At 39.5% G+C, this 17,463-nt stretch overlaps 1 protein-coding gene and 1 long non-coding RNA gene across 3 annotated transcripts in view; both read right to left on the reverse strand.

Annotated features, from left to right (window-relative positions):
* Window positions 1–17,463, reverse strand: part of LOC110259266 (uncharacterized) — a 109,036-nt gene that overhangs the window by 64,773 nt on the left and 26,800 nt on the right. The window lies entirely within an intron of this gene.
* Window positions 3,991–4,920, reverse strand: LOC146405117 (olfactory receptor 5AK3-like). Its single transcript, XM_085015136.1, has one exon. It carries the CDS (start codon window positions 4,918–4,920, stop codon window positions 3,991–3,993), a length of 930 nt encoding a protein of 309 aa, XP_084871262.1.

Consider the following 17,463-nt stretch of genomic DNA (forward strand, 5'->3'; position numbering starts at 1 on the left):
TATTAATTTAAAAAATAATGATTACTCTCTTATCCTTACCTCACATTATTTTCTCATGCCTTAAAATGTATGCTTACATAATTTGTTATAATTATTCCCTATTTACTAACACTAGTATTTATAGAGCTATAAAATTTTATTTGAAAACCCTCTGTAGTTTACAGAGGATTATGTAATGGTTTGCAAATTATTGTTTTATAGATATGTAGCAATATTGTTTTTATTTCGTCTTCACCCTAGGCTTTGTTTCAATGAGAATTTTCAGTTTTAAGTGGACGAATTTAGTGTTTACGTTCAAGCTTCATTAATAATTCCAGCTCTACGATTTTGAAGCAGAGAATATTTTATGTATTCGTACTAATTTTTGCATTAATTGCATTTTTATAATAATCCCATGGTCACATGAATAGGAAAGAAGAAAGGATGGAAGGAAGAAAAGGAAAAAAAGAAAGAAAGGAAAAATGGAAGAAAGAGAAAAGGAAGTTAGTTTCCTGGTTCCAAGTTACTATGAAGATAAAATTCAGTTCCCCCAATACATCAGCCTGTCATGTATCTAACACAATGTCAACAGTCACAAAACGCCAGTAAGAAACATGTTTCTCCCTGGACCTCCCATGCCCACAAGGCGATGGGAAAAAGGCTAGCAGCTCCCTCTTGTAAGGGATGGAGACCTTTTCTTGCCAATGACATAGCTTTCCTACCTTATTCCTTCCCCCTCTTGAGCATTGCTTACTGAAATATCTCTGCTTTGTGACAGTATCCAAATCTAGAGGGAGTACCTGGGTCCCTGGTCCATACCTGGAAACCTTCAGCAAAAGCCAAAGCCTATACCCCGTAAAAAGACCCGCCCCAGGCCTTCTTCCTGAGCTGTCCACAGCTTCTGTGGCGTGTGTTGCAGAAGTCAAATTTTGACTCCTAAACTTTGCCTCCAGGTGTGTTTGGTTGGTGGGCCTTAAGAATATAGAGTTTCTCAATACAAATTTGTTCTCATTGACTATGTCAAGTAGCTCTTCTGCAATCACGTTTTAAAATTTGTGCTTAACTGGGTCTATCATGGACAGGAAGAAATAAATTTGTGACAATTATGTGTTTTCTTTGTCCCCATACTTTCTATTTTTCTACTTTATGAATATTAAGTTGCTCTTATTTAACACATGATTTTCCCAAGAACATTTCTGCCCCTGTCCAATTCCTCTGTGTAAGGCATTTATAGGCACTGCATTTAAGAATGTGTCTGTAAGGAGACATATGAAGATAGTGAAACTTAAGTTCTGTCATCAGAACCGTATGGTACTGGCACAGAAACAGAACTACAGATCAATGGAACAGGAGAGAAAGCTCAGAATTAAACCCACACGTCTACAGCCAACTCTTCTATGACAAAGGAGGCAAGAATATACAATGGAGAAAAGCCAGCCCCTTCAACAAGCGGTGCTGGGAAAACTGGACAGCCACATGGAAAAGAAGGAAATTAGAACACTCCCTAACACCATACACAAAAATAAACTCAAGATGGATTCAAGACCTAGATATAAGACCAGACACTACCAAACTCTTAGAGGAAAACACAGGCCAAACACTCTCCGACATAAATGACAGCAACCTCTTCTCAGATCCACATCTTAGAATAATGACAGTAAAAAGAAAAATAAACAAATGGGACTCAATGAAACTTCAAAGTTTCTGCACAGCAAAGGAAACCCTAAACAAAATGAAAAGACAACCCACAGAATGGGAGAAAATATTTGCAAATAAATCAACTGACAAGAAATTCATCTCCAAAATTTACAAACATGTCTTACAGCTCAATATCAAAACAACAAATAACCCCATCCAAAAATGGGCAGAAGATCTAAACAGACAATTCTCCAAAGAAGACATAGGGACGGCCAAAAAACCCATGAAAAGATAATCAACATCACTCATCATTAGAGAGATGCAAATCAAAACCCCTCTGAGGTACCACCTTACACCAGCCAGAAGGGCCATCATCCAAAAGTCTACAAACAATAAGTGCTGGAGAGGCTGTGGAGAAAAAGGAACCCTAGTACACTGTTGGTGGGATTGCAAATTGGTGCAACCACTTTCTGAGACATCAGTATGGAGATGCCTCAGAAAACTAAACATAGAACAACCATTTGATCCAGCAACCCCACTCCTAGGCATCTATCCAGAGAATAGCACGACTCGAAAAGACACATGTACTCCAATGTTCACTGCAGCACTCTTTGCCATAACCAAGACATGGAAACAACCTAAACGTCCATCGAGAGAGGAGTGGATCAAGAAGATGTGGTACATATGCACAATGGAATATTACTCAGCCATTAAAAAGAGTGAAATACTGGCATTTTTAGCAACATGGATGGACCTTGAAACTTTCATGGTAAGTGAAGTCAGTCAGACAATGAGACACCAACATCAAATGCTATCACTTACATGTGGAATCTGAAAACAGGACACAATGAACTTCTTTGCAGAGCAGATACTGACTCATAGACTTTGAAAAACTTTTGGTTTCCAAATGGGACAGGTTGGGGGCTTGCAGGGCATTCACTGGGGGTTTGGGAAGAAAATGCTATAAAATTGGGTCGTGATGATCATTGTAGAACTATAAATGTAATATATATACATATATATATATATATAAAGATTTCTCTCTGTATCCTGAGACAGTTCAGCTAAATATAAAGGTAAAGATTTCTTCCCCCTCAGGAAAGGACTTTATGACCTACCAGATTGAAAACAGGATTTCTCTCTGCAGAGGGTAATATGGACATGTCGCCAGGAGTCCTAAAAAAAAATTAGAGTTTCCTAATTTGGGGATTCATCTCCTGTAATGCATTCCTGTAATGGGCTGGTACTATCTGAATTTTCTTGGTATTTTTCAGGTTATGTTTGGCTCTAAATCATAGTATTTCTGCCTCAGTCCACAGTTTGGAACTTCTGGAAATGTTGAGAAAGCCTGGAAACTTCCATCCTGTCAGTCATCTCATTCACAGCTTCTTATGGTTCAACTGAAGAATGAGATTGAGAGAAGAAAGACCACATGGGATCTCAGCCTTTTTGTTAACATGTCTGTCGACAGAACGGGCATACGCTTTAATTTTATTTTCTCCCAAGTGGACAGAACACTCGTGTTCAAGTCCAGGCAGGACTTCTTGTGTTTGGCCTGGTTTCTTCCATCTTTCTCCACTCTTGGAGATTGAGGGAAATAAAGCATCAATTCTGGATTAGTGAGGCTGCTCTGAAGCACCACATTCGGCATTGAATTTGACCCTTCAAGAAGGCACAGGTGAAGAGTCAAGTTATATTTAAAATACAACTTTACCAATGGTACACTGATATGCTCCCTATCTGCCAGATGCCTGTGTCAGGTTCCTAGTTGGTTAGAGCTCGTGTACGGAGGGGAGAGGTATTGATCCGTAATGCCTGAATGTACATGTATGAGGATTCATTCAACTGTTCCTTTCTTCCTCTTGCTTTGGGCACATTTTCTCCAAAGATATGGAGAATTTCTGTAACTCATTCTTCATAACACGAAAATAGCTTAGCTATAGAGTAAAAGCAAGAGTAATGATATCTCTCAAGGGAAAACAGAAAAGATTTTTGCCCTGGTGAGTCTTTATGCTATGGTTGTTGGAGGTACTTTCCATCGCTGACCATCCATTTTTCTTTATTTTTATTTTCTATTTTAAAGGCAAGTATATTTGGGAAATACTCATGCCTCAGAATGGACAAAAGGAATATCAAAGCTCTTTTAAGATGCTTTCTCTCCAAGAAATATGTGAATTAGAAAGTTATGTATTTCATCCTTTCAGATGTTTTTATTACCTTTCACGAGGTTTTCATATAGCTAAGAAATTACACTTTATATCGTTTTCGTTGTTTGTATCTCACATGTATTTGACACACCTTCTGCTGTTGAGAAATGAGAGAGAAATTTTGGCTTGCTTGTTGAACATGCTGAGTTAGTAGTTGGTGTCCAAGCTAGAAACACTGCTTTCCAACCCCTTTCAGAGCTTCTCTCACATCTTGGTTTCTCAGGCTGTAGATGAGGGGGTTGAACATGGGGATCACAATCCCATAAAACACGGAAGCCAGTTTTTCTTGCTCTTGAGACTCTAGGGTGCGGTGGTGCAGATACATGTAGGACAGAGTCCCATAGAAAAGGGTGACTGCTGTCAGGTGGGAGGCACACGTGGAGAAGGCTTTTTTCCTCCCTGCAGCAGAAGAGATCTTCAGGATGGCAGTCAGGATAAATATGTAGGAAAAGATGACGACCGACACAGTGCACGTCAGGTTAAACCCCACAAAGGCTGCTAGAAGCATGATGTTGAAGTAAATACTGGAGCACGAGAGGGCAAGAATTGGGGGTGCATCACAGAAAAAGTGGTTAATTTTATTGGATTTGCAAAAGTTCAGTTGGAAAGTAAAACTTGTGTTTACCGAAGCATTTAGGAAGCCCATGAAGTATGAACCAATTACAAGCTGAATGCAGACTCTCTGGGACATGACTGTTGGATAGCGGAGTGGGTTACAGATGGCCACATAGCAGTCCACTGGCATTGCGGCCAGGATGTAGCCGTCACTTGTTGCAAAAGCACCATAGGTTAGCAACTGCACCATGCAGCCTATGAATGAGATAGAGTGTTCTGTCCCCACAAAGTTTTGCAACATCTTGGGAGTGATAGCAGTAGCATAGCAGAGATCAACAAAAGCCAAGTTTTGGAGGAAAAAGTACATGGGGGTGTGAAGGGAAGCTTCAATCTTGATGAGCAGGATCATGCCAATGTTACCCACCAGGGTGACCACATAGATCCCCAGAAACACTATGAAGAGGACAAGCCAAGACTTGTGTTGACCAGCAAATCCCAGGAGAATGAATTCCTTCACTTTGGTGCCATTGTTTTGTTCCATGGGTGGTAAAGATGAAGTATCAGCTGAAAAGCTGCTGAAAAAGAGGAGCAGAGAAAGCTAAGACCACTGGGAGCATCCACCTAATTGTGCAGTTGGAAATGGTATATTTAAGCCCATTGTACTTTTGAGAATATTTTCCATGACATATCTTGCTTGGACTTTAAAGGCTGACCCTCCACCTGGCTGAGATTATTTCTTCTATAGTTTGGGGAAGTTGCCATGGCCCAGTAGCTGTGTTCTCAGCATGCAAACTGATGGTACAGTTAAGAAAGGTATCAATTTGGGGATTATATAAGTACATTTTGGGGGGCCACACCTGTGGCATATTGATGTTTCTGGGTCAGTGATCCAATCTGCGTCCTTGCAGTGACCTGAACTGCAGTGACAAGGCCAGATTCTTAACCTTCTGGGCCCAAAGGGAACCCCTACAAGAACATTCTTTTAGTTAAGTATGCTTTCCTTGGTCCCGCCTACATTTTAATTGGAAATCCCAGTGTGCCTGAATACTCATCATTCTGTTTGAAATTCTGACATGGCCACGGGGTCCTGTATGATCTCGTTCCCACCTATGTCCATATTTTCCCTTTATTTTTTCCCCTTCCTAGGCCCTTCTTCTCTGCCATGATGGTTTCTTGCATGGAATCGTAGAGCTGCTTATGGAAGTGTTTATCAAAGTATTTATGGTAAAAGATGATTTTCTTCAGAAATGTTCTCATCTGCTGTGGCCCAGTATTTTTGTATAAGCAAAGAAAAGGTTTTGGTAGGGTAAAATTGTGTGATAATTCAAATGCTCGATCTCGCTTTAAGTAGTTATCTCATCATGGACGAGAAACAGAGAATCCAAGGACTGATGCTGGTCCATGGGCCACACACTGAGTAGCACTGCTCTCTGGTGTCCATGCATCGTAATTTACTGATGAGCCTCCCTGGTGATGGACAGCCGATTGCCTACAACTTGCCTCCACTACAAACAACTCAGTGTGAAATCTTTCTAGGGTCTGTTGCTAGGAACAGAATTTTTCAGTCTGAGGCTCTGCACATATTTAATTTGACCAAGTTCTTCCAGATCACTTTCCACAATGGATACCTCAGCCCAAACTCCTCGTATTTGCGCCTGCGGATTTCCACGACTGCACCTCCTACTGAAGACTGGTATTTTGCTAATGTTTTTTTGGTCAGGAGAATGAGTATAAACGATGTCTTATTTTTATTTGTTTACTCCCATTTAAGTACGAGTAACTTTGATCATTACTTAATGTTCTCCTGAGAATTTGGGGATTTTATTGTTTTGCAAATTGCTTGCTAAATTTTTTTGTGAATGTTTCTTTTTTCTTTTTTACTTTTTTTCTTTTTAGGAACACACCTGCAGCATATGGAAGTTCCCATGTTACGGGTCGAATCAGAGCTACAGCTGCCAGCTTATGCCATAGCCACAATAATCCAGGATCTGAGCCATCCGAACCACAACTCATGACAACATTGGATCCTTAACCCGCTGTGTGCGGCCAGGGATTGAACCTGCAACCTCATGGTTACTAGTCGGCTTCGTTTCCACTGCACCACAACAGGAATTCCTTGTGAATGTTTCTATTGAGTTGAGTTTACATGTTCTTTATTTATCCAAGATTTGAATCTGTGGTCATTTGACAAAGATTTTCTTTCATTCTGTCATTTATTATTTTGTCTATAATATCCTCCATGGGAGAGAAATCCTTAAATGTAAAATAATAATTTATCATTTTCTTGCCTTATGGTTTGTTCTTTTGAAAAATTAAATGAATGAAGGCCATCTCTTTCCTAGTTGATGTCCCCAGGAGAGTAAAGAACAATAATCATAATTTTTTTCAATTTTTTATATATAATGATTTAAAAATTTTTTTCATTATAGCTGGTTTACAGTGTTATGTCAATTTTATATTGTAGAGCCATCTTTAATAAGTCCACAAATAACAAATGCTGGAGGGGGAACCCTCCTGCACTGTTGGTGGGAATGTAAGCTGGTACGACCACTCTGGAGAACAGTATGGAGGTACCTTAGAGAACTAGACATACAACTACCATGTGACCCAGCAATCCCACTCTTGGGCATATGTCCGAACAAAACTTTCCTTGAAAGAGACACATGCACCCGCATGTTCATTGCAGCACTATTCACAATAGCCAAGACATGGAAACAACCCAAATGTCCATCTACAGGATGACTGGATTATAAGATGTGGTGCATATACACAATGGAATACTACTCAGCCATAAAAAGAACAAAATAATGCCATTTGCTGCAACAGGGAAGGAACCTGAGACTCTTGTGCTGAGTGAAGTAAGTCAGAAAGAGAAAGACAAATACCTTATGATATCGCTTATACCTGGAATCTAATATATGGCACAAAGGAACATGTCCACAGACAAGAAGATCATGGACTGGGAGAACAGTTTTTTTCAATCTGAAATGAACTGTTGGCATGTGGTAGCTGCTGCATTATGATATTTTATATCACACAAATAATTTTGTTTTGGCTGTGCCCATGTCAATGTGGGGTTCCCAGGCCACAGATCAAATACGTGCCATTGAAGTGACCCTGAGCCACAGCAGTGGCAACACTGGATCTTTTACTGTGAGGCCACCAGGGGACTCCTCATACAGAATTTAATATACATTATTTGTGTTTTCCCAATATTTACTTTTTTAAAAAGAAAGCAGAACTAGGACCTACGGTATAGCACAGGGTAGGCCACTCAGCCCTTTGTAATAATCTACATGGGAAAAGAATCTGAGAAGGAATGCATGTAGGTATATGTATAACTGATTCACTTTGCTCTAAACCTGGAACTAGGACAACTTTCTAAGTCAACTCTACTCCAACAAACTTTATTTTTAACGAAGATCAGCCTGCTTTAGACAAACAAACAAACAAGCAAAGAAGCAAAGAAGAAAGCAGACTAACAGAACAGAAAGTGATTGCAGTCTCTGTGCCTGGTTTCTGTGTTAGGGTGGGGTCTGCAAAACACTTAAATCTTGTAAAGAACTGTGCGCTTTGACTCGTTATTTAAACATTTACCCACAAAACTAGACCCAATTATGTTACAGGAAAGTTCTACCAAACTTTTGTGAAACTGATAATTCTAATACAGCACAATATGTTCCTGCAAGTTAGGGAAAGTTTGAGAAAAGAAAATTTGAATCAATTTCACTTCCGGATGTATGTGTAAAGAATAAATATTCACGAGTCAGATCCACCTATACCTTAAACAAATGATTGCCAGAGGTCTCAGAAAAGGCTCCAGTGAATAGCTATTTCCTCCTTCCCCAGGACGTGAACGAGTTGAGAAATAAAAGAAATGTATATAGGGAGCCCATTATGTCACCTCCAGACACCTGGGGGAAGACTTTCTTGGTCAAGTTACTTGTGCCCAGTCAACAACCTGAGTAGACAGGCTTATCCACCCAGTGTTGGTGGCAGTGACTGAGTCATGCCTCTTGCAAGTTGTGGTGAAGCACCTCTGAGATGCAGGGGGGACAAGGGCCCAGCAGCCTGGCTGCTCCTGAGGGGGTGGAGCAGGGCATGCCAGGTGGTTCCTAGATTTACTGATCAGATATGTTGCTGCACCCTTCTGGGAAGACTGAGTGGCTAGAAAGGGAACAGGATGGCCATGATTCCACAAAATGAGCCCCTTTTGTAGGAAAGAAATATCAGAAGTAGGGAAAGAAGTATTTTCCATCAGCTATCAAGGCCATCAGCCATATCAACATGATAGGCCCCCCATATTAACTTATAAGCACAATGTAATTTCAATAACTTATAAGCACAATGTAATTTCAATGAAATGCTTGGGAGGATTTTTATGTCCATCTGTACCGACGTACAAAATTTATATAGAAGAAAAAAGAACTAAAGACTGCTAAGAGAATTTCAATGGACAAAAAGGGTGAACGTGTCCCATCAGCTATCGGAACTTACTCTAAAGCAATAATAATAAGGCCAGTGTGGTACTAGTGTGAGGGCAGACAAACAGATCAATGGAGATAAAAGATATCATAAACAGGCCCACAAGTCTTTAGAAGCATGAGGTATGAAAACAGTAGTGTGTGCATCAGTACAAAAGACCCAATAAACGGTGGTGCTATAAATGCTTATACATATAAAAAATTGTACTGTATTCCTACATTACATTTTATTATTCCAAATGGATTAAGGATTAAACTGTAAAGGTGTGAGAATAAAACAGCAGAATATCTATGACCTAGCTATGCACTGAAAAATTTAATAAAGATAGAAGTGCACAGAAAGCGAAACACTGAAAATTCAACTACATCTAAATTAAAAACACCAATGTTATGTAAAAGAAAAGACAGATGAAAACTACTATATTTAGAATGGATAAACAAGGAGGTATTTATAGCACAGGGATCTATTTCCAATCTCCTGGGATAGACCATCATGGAAAAGAATTTTAAAAAGTACATGTACACACACACACACACACACACACACACACACACACACACAGAGAGACACATAACTGAGTTATTTTGCTATACAGCAGAAATTGGGACAACACTGTAAATCAACTGTACTTTAATAGAAAAATAAAAGACTAGAAACTGACCTGAAATTTACTCAGGTCAATCGGTTTCTGACACATATAAATGATAAACAATTAGTACCCAGTACATTTAAGTAATTTCCAAAAACTGCTCCAAGTCAAAAGATATAATCAGGATAGTTAGAGGAGGAAAAACGCAGTCAACAGAAGTATGGATATACATGGATATACATGTAGAGCATGAGGAATGCAGTGTATTAATAATGCATTGAAAGATAATTTTATACTTCTCAGTATAAAAATACCTATTTTAAGTGAGAATGTGGATTCATACATTCCCGATGCAAAGGTAAATTAGAACAGTCATGGAGATAAATTTGGAAATGTTTATAAAATTAAATACATGCCTCCCTTTGGTCCAAAGTTTTTGTTAAAGGAATATATTCAAGATAAATTTTTGTCCATGTAAAAAAGGATATATATATATATATATATATATCCACATATATACACATGTCAGTATATGTATGAATATGTGTACCTATAATATACACACAGAAGAAGGGCCACAGCAGCATCTTTGAACGTAGGAAAAAAGGAACCATTAAAGAAATAAGTATGAATTCAGTCAACTGGTGCTACATTCCCTATGTAGGTAACTTTCTGAAGTCGAATGCTGAGTAATAGAAAGCAATGGAGGAAGTTAGATAGTGGCTACATGGGTGGTTGTTACATAATTTGGACATTTTTATGCCCCTTAAATATTGTGCAAGGACAGAATTTCTCACCCCCGCACATCAGCAGAGGTCCTTACTCTGATGTCAGTAACACCAGGAAGAACTGCAGAGCCACGGACGTGATGGTCACGGTGGGATAAGACGTGCTTTAGTGGTGGGGAGCATAGCAAAGCAAACCTGTGGCTGACATGGACCATCCGGCTCTTGCAAATTTCTTCAGAAATAGACCGAGTGGGATGAGTTTGTGGTGCAAGAACAAGGACCACTTCTCTTCTTCCGACATTTAGTCAGGCCTAAAGGCCAATGAGAATGTGTATGTGGCCTCCTCAGGTACAATTACAGTGCAACATATTAGAAAGGAGGTTTCTGTCCAGTGGGTGAAAGCACTGGTCAGAGGAACCTAGCACTGCTCATGAGTCCATTTAAACTAGAATCTGGATGAGTTAATGACATTTGCTGTGTTAATTTAATCATTCTGAATGCAAATAAAATGCATGATGTGGTAGTTTTCATGACGTATGTAAAAACCAGTACAAAGGACTCATGACACACATACAACGGCCAATACACAAACACAAGACAAGAACTCATGTATTTTGAACGTGCGTAATCTAGCCTGAATCCTGGAGCTTCTGAAGTTTCATTTATATTGAGCACAATGCATCTGATAGGACCTGGGTGACAAATGATGTCAGCCCCAGCCCTTGCCTCAGTTCTACCTTATATAAAATGGGGATCGCAGAATCACTTGGAACGTAATAATGCTCCTTGTGACACTGTGTATAACAGCAAAAGTGTGGAAATGGAGTTAAATACGTCGGAATCATTTCATATTATGCGTCAATACACAGTCCAAAGAGAATGAGAAAACTGTATACTCCTATGGAAAGGTGGTGCTATCACAGTGTCGAATGAACAAAGCAAATTGCGGATTAATGTCTATAGTGTGGATCCTCTTAATATAAAGTTTTTTTTCCCCTTTAAAACTCTCTCTCTATTTCTCATTGTCTTTATTTATCCATGAAAAAGCCTTGAAAGGGTTCACACCAAAAGTTTAATGGTTATCCTTGGGCATGGGAATGAGGAGAGAAACTTTTTTTAAAAAATTAATTTGAACTTAACTTCTTGCATACAGGTGATATCTGCACATAGTTAAATGAAACTAGTTAAGCTCACAATGCAAAAATTTAGCAATCCTTTCCCTCTCACCAATTCCACTCCTAAGGAGACGGTTTGCAGCCCTTTCAGCTTAAGTTTTGTTATTGTTGTTGTTATTATTATTATTATTATTTATGGCTGCACCCACTGCATATGGAAGTTCCTGGGCCAGAGATTGAGTCCAAGCCACAATTGTGACTTAGGGCACAGCTGTGGCAATGCCAGATCCTTTAACCCACTGCGCTGGGCAGGGATTGAACCCTCACCTTCCCAGAGACATGAGGCATTGTAGTCACATGCTCAACACACTGTGCCACAGTGCGAACTCCTAGAGAGAAAGTTCTTTGAAATTTTAAACTTCATCACCTTTTCATTGTAAAAGAACTTTAACTGTTTTAAGAAGGAAGAGGAAGGGCAAGAAGTCACATCTGCCTTGTAATGATGTGACTTAAAGTGACATGATTGATGTAAACACCCCAGCACAGAGGCAGCACTGAAAGGGCACTCAAATCGGGTCATGAGGACACATGCACATACCACACTAAAGCCTTCTGCTGCTCACTGCTCCCCACTCCTTCAGTTAATCATTCAATCGTGTGCTCATTCATATCCTCCTCAGACAACACGCAGCCCAGTTCGGTTCCTCACTCCATTTCCATTGCGTCACCAGGGATGAAGGGATTACTCCTGGTCTCGGGGCGAAACTTTCGTTCTGACCCCTGTGCTCCACTGTTACCAGCACACACTGGGATGATAACATGGCTGCTTTGGGAAACAGGCTTTGCTTTCTCTTACTTACACCCGAGCTGCTCCCAGATTTTCTTTCGGCACCTGGCACAGGATGATTGGCCACCAGGCTCTCTGTGTGTTTCCTCCTAACTGGGGAGTTTAAAGCTGGAGCCTAAGGGATAGATCCCTGCTCCCTTGAGAACCTGAGCTTTCAGGGGCTGTGATGGAGTCGGAATAAGCAAGGTTCAGTAGGTATTTTCAGCTAAAGAGCATTTAAGCCTTCTCTAGAGAAGGTGCGTTTCATCATGCTATTGTCTTTAGGGACGTTTTGCGGGTGTGTGTGTGTTGCTTTGCTGTAGAACAATGTCTTTAGAAATTTTTCTTGTTAAAAATCAGGTTGAATAACTTTTACAATGTCTCAGAATTTGTGTTCCGTTCTAGAAAGCTGACCTTGTCATCATAATCAGCAAAAAGCAGGAGCACCTGGAAAAAAAAAATCCAAAATCCAAAGCTAATCTAAATTTAAATCCACAGTCCCGAATATGACAAATAGAGTTACCACTGTTCGAATAATTTTGTATGTTACCACTTTGACTATTTTTTTAATTTGAAGAAAAAAGACTTGATCACTTCTTTCTTTTTTCTAGCAATGTTTATATTTTCAAAATCAGCCATGGATAAAGACACCCTTATTCCTATGAGCACTTTACACCTTCACCATATTTCAGGTAAGCATTGTGATGTGAGAGATTTTGAGTGCTTGGCCATGAGGCTTCTAGTATTAAACCTTTCGTTAATGAGAGGAGAAAGCTAGAGTCAGTGAGCCTGTCGCTTCTTGTCTGAAGGAGGGTTATTGCCAAAGTCTGGGCAACTGACATTCCATATTCCTCACTGCATGATCAAGTGGAATGTGTGTGGAATGCGGTCTCCTGAGAGTAGAAGAAAATCCAACTTCCCTTCGGCTGGGACTTTCACAAAACCAGAGCCTTCGTTTTCCTTTACAGCAGCAGTTTGGAAGTCAAGGCTCACATTTTGTGACTTGCTTAGTCTCCCCCATATGCTGGTTGTCTCTCAGTCTAGCGTGTCAGCCATAGTGCTAGGCATCGCGTTCCCTTTCAGAGGAGAAAAGGCATCCTGGACGGTAGGTAGGGTGATAGCCACACACACACTCCTGGTCACAACGACAAAAGCTCCCCTGGGTCCAGCAGACTTCTACTTAGATCCCGCTGGCTAGACCTGTGTTACGTGGAGTAGTAGCAACCTGTGTGTCCTGCACCACATCTTGGCTACTTGATTTCAGCACAGCTGTGGTGGACAGCTCCGCCTGTGCCACTAGTGGCAGGTTTCCCACAGTATCTCTCTGCTTCACTGACTTAGGAATATCTCGTAAACTGACTCCACCAGACTCTAGCCATGTCCCAGACTTCTAACTTCCAGAACCGTGAGAAATACATGTTTGTTGTTTAGAAATCACTCAGTCTGTGTACACTGTTAACAGAGCCTTCATGGACTAACACATCTGGAAAGTACTACACATACAATTACATGTTTATTATGGCCAAAGGATACAAATCATCACCGGCCAAAGGAAAATAACAGCCACAGCAATGCCAGTCCCGTATCTGGGACCCATGCCACAACTTCTGGCCATGCCAGATCCTTAACCCACTGAGGCCAGGGATCGAACCGGCATCCCCATGGATACTAGTCAGGCTCTTAACAGCCGAGCCACAACCGGAACTCCTTGCCTTCCTTTTTGGAGGGAAGGTGTATTACAAACCAGCAGTGTGGTTAAAAGTTTAGATGTACCAACGTGCATAGAGTAAAAAACATCGCCCCCTTTATCCCTTGTTTCCCAATTTCTGATTTCCCTCCCTGGAGAATTTCACTGTTACAATTCTGTATTCTTCTAGATTAGCCTTTAATTGCATGTGCAAACATTCTAATATTATATTATTTCTTCCTCACCCATATAAATGACAGTGTATCACTCACATTTTTCTGCAGCCTGAATATAACAATATTTCTGGGTGATGTACATGGAAAGAGAAATCTCAGTCTTTATTGGTTGTTTGTTATTTTATTGGACAGCTGCATTGCTTACCATGTCTAATGAAACTCTCTTCCCTACTGGTGGACATTTAGATGGTTTCAGATCTTTATTAATAAAAACAATAATAAATAGACTAGTGTGTGTAGGTGTGAATATATCCGTAGGATTAAAAGATGTTTAGGAGAAGATCCTCTGGGTCAAAGGGTATCAACATTGTACATTTTGAGAGACGTTGCCCAACTGTCCTTTGGAGCAAGACTCTGTCAATTTAAATTGCTTCTAGCAAATCTAGAGTGACCGTTTTTTTGCAAATCCTTTCTAACACAAGGCTTAGACAATTTTATTACACTTTGTCATTATGATAGGTTTAAAAAAACAGTGTATTTTTGTTTTATTTGCTGTTTTCTCCTACAAACCAGATTGAGCATCTTTTCCCATGTCCAAGAACAGTTAGTATTTCTTTTTCTGTGAATTACTGTTTATATATGTTGCCCTCTTAAAAATAGTTTGTTTGCTTCTATATTGATAGTCTGAGTCAAGAAGCCTTCCTTCCTTATAAAATTTGCATATATGTATTTCTTAATATTTTATATTGCTAATTTTATATTTTGCATGTAAAAAAATTTCGACTTTTATGCCCCCATAAATTTCCCAGTCTTTGCCAAATATCTGAATATAGGTTAGATTATGCATTTAACCCTCAGTATAGGTATTTTATAATGCCACACTAGCCTTTACTTCCTGCTTGAGTATAGCCTTAGGGTAAGCTAGAGGGTGTGTTTGAAATCTCCTGAGGTCTTTCCTAAAAATGAACCCAGCCCTGGTCAAGCTCACAGTCGTAATTACAGATGATCAGGAGTATACTGCAAGTTTTCCATACCACTGTGAAAGTTTCATGCTATAGCTTTTGCTTTTAAGCATTTTGCTTTGACTATTGTTTGCCTTGATACTTACCTACATCTTTCAGCAGCTGCAATGTTAAAGCATGGTCTCTCTCTCTCTCTTTTTTTTTTTTTAACAAAGGCTCTCCGGAAAAAAGGTGCTTGGCATTGAATGAGTTTTCAGTTAGGACAAATAGTAATAGGCTTGCTAGTGTGGTCTTCCAGGGAAGCACTATACGGGTGAAATAATATTTTTGATCCGTGGTTGGCTGAATCTGCTAATTCAGAAACTGTGGATATGGTGGGGAGGCTGTAGAGTTGTTTTCAACACTATTGTTTTAAAAATTATTTTATGGTCGCACCCATGGCATATGGAAGTTCCTGGGCAGGAACTGAATCCAAGCTGCCACTGTGTCCTACGCCACAGCTGCAGCAATGCCAGATCCTTTAAGATCCTTTAACCCACTGCACCAGGCTGGGGATGAAATCTGCACCTCCACAGTGACCTGATAGCTGCTGCAGTTGGACTCTTAACCCACTGAGTCACTGAGAGAACTCTGTCTTCGTGGTCTTCTTTTTTTTTGCACAACCATGGCTCAAGCTGTTGCAGTGACAGATCCTTAACCCACAGTGACACAAGAGAACTCCTATTTTCTTTTCAAGACAATAATTTCATCATGGAATTGGCTTAGCACTTTTGTTGAAATTCAGCTTACTGCATGTTTGTTGTTGCATTTTTTAACTTTATATTTGTCCCACTGGTCAATATATCTTTGTTTTATTACAAAAACTGGTTTATTTACAGTATCTTTAAGTTAAATGTGAAAACAGGCAGCATAGGCCCTCAAACGTTAAAACATTAAAAAAAGTTTTTGGACCATTTTAAGATTTAGCGCTCTTCCAAGAGGGCTTGATGCTATTTTTGGGGAGAAGGCTGCAATTTCACCACTTTATTTCCTCTGTGTTAATTGCTCTTTAATCTCTTCTGTGGTAATTTTTGGCAACCAGTATTCTCTCGGTCAAAAAGCATCCATTCCAACAGGTTCTCTAATACATCTGGATACTGCTGGTCTAAGCATTTTCTTATTAAAAAATTTTTCTTTGTGCCCTTGTATTATTTTTCTTGGTAAATAAGCCACTGACTTACCCATTTTACTGTTATTTTTAGCTTCAGAGAATGAGTTCTTATTTATTATTTCTGTTATTTTTATAGCTTTAGCATCAATTAAAATTAATTACTACTTTTTTTTTGTCTTTTCAGGGCCGCACCTGGGGTTTATGGAGGTTCCCAGGCTAGGGGTCTAATCAGGGCTACAGCTGCCGGCCTACGCCACAGCCACAGCAATGCCAGATCTGAGCTGCATCTGTGACCTACACCACAGCTCAGGGCAACACTGTATCCTTAACCCACTGAGCGAGGCCAGGGATCGAACCTGCAACCTCATGGTTCCTAGTTGGATTCGTTTCCACTGTGCCATGACAGGAACTCCTTCTCTCTTCTTTTTAAAATATTATCTCATGTCTTGAAATTTACATATTTTTAAATTTCCTATGTACTAACACAAGTATTTGTAGAGTAAAAAACTTTTATTTGAACATCCTTTGTAGTTTATAGATATTTATAGTGGTTTGTAAACATAATTTTATAGATACTTGTCAATTCTGTTTTTATTTCACCTTCAACTAAAGATTTGTTTGAAAGAGAATTTCAGTATTAAGTGGTAGGATTTTAGGTGTTTTTAACCCGAAGCTGTATTATTAAATTCTAGATCTAGCCCACTGGATCAGGGAATATTTTCCACACTATTTCTGGTTTTTGGAGCTTATCATATTTCTTTAATTCTTCCATGGGCACATTAAAAAAAAGAAAGGAGGAATGAAAAAAGGAAGGGAAGAAGGAAAGGGAAACAAGGAGGAAGGAAAAACAGAAAAAGAAAAGAAGAAACAAATAAAAAGGTTTTTCTAGTTTCGAGTTAATATGAAGATGAAAATCAGTTCTGTCAATAAATTGAACTGTGATATATCTAACACATTATTGATGGTCAGAGAAAACCAATAAAAAATAGCATTTATAACTAGAACTTGCAGCAGAACTACTGACAACTCTATCTTCTAAGTGACTCCTACTTTTTCACCAATGACATAACTATTCCTACTGAATTCCGACCACCTCTTGAGTAAAGATTATTGAGATATCCAGTTGCTGGTCTTCACCCTTTTGACAGTATTCAAATCTAGAGAGAGTACCTGCTTTCCTATTCCATACTAGGATTCAGTCAGCAAAGCCCAGATGATATAAAAAGCTCTTTCCAGAATTTATTATTTGCAGGCTTGTTGATGATAACCTGAGGTGGTACCTCATTGTAGTTTTGACTTGCTTTTCTCTGATAACTAGTGATGCTGAGCATTTTTTCACGTGCTTGTTGGCCCTGTGTATGGCTTC

Source organism: Sus scrofa, chromosome 2, assembly GCF_054392235.1.
Source record: "Sus scrofa isolate SSC_HxYL_T2T_F1_AM1 chromosome 2, Sscrofa_HxYL_maternal_Yorkshire_Landrace_v2.0, whole genome shotgun sequence".
In the NCBI taxonomy this organism is placed as follows: domain Eukaryota; kingdom Metazoa; phylum Chordata; class Mammalia; order Artiodactyla; family Suidae; genus Sus; species Sus scrofa.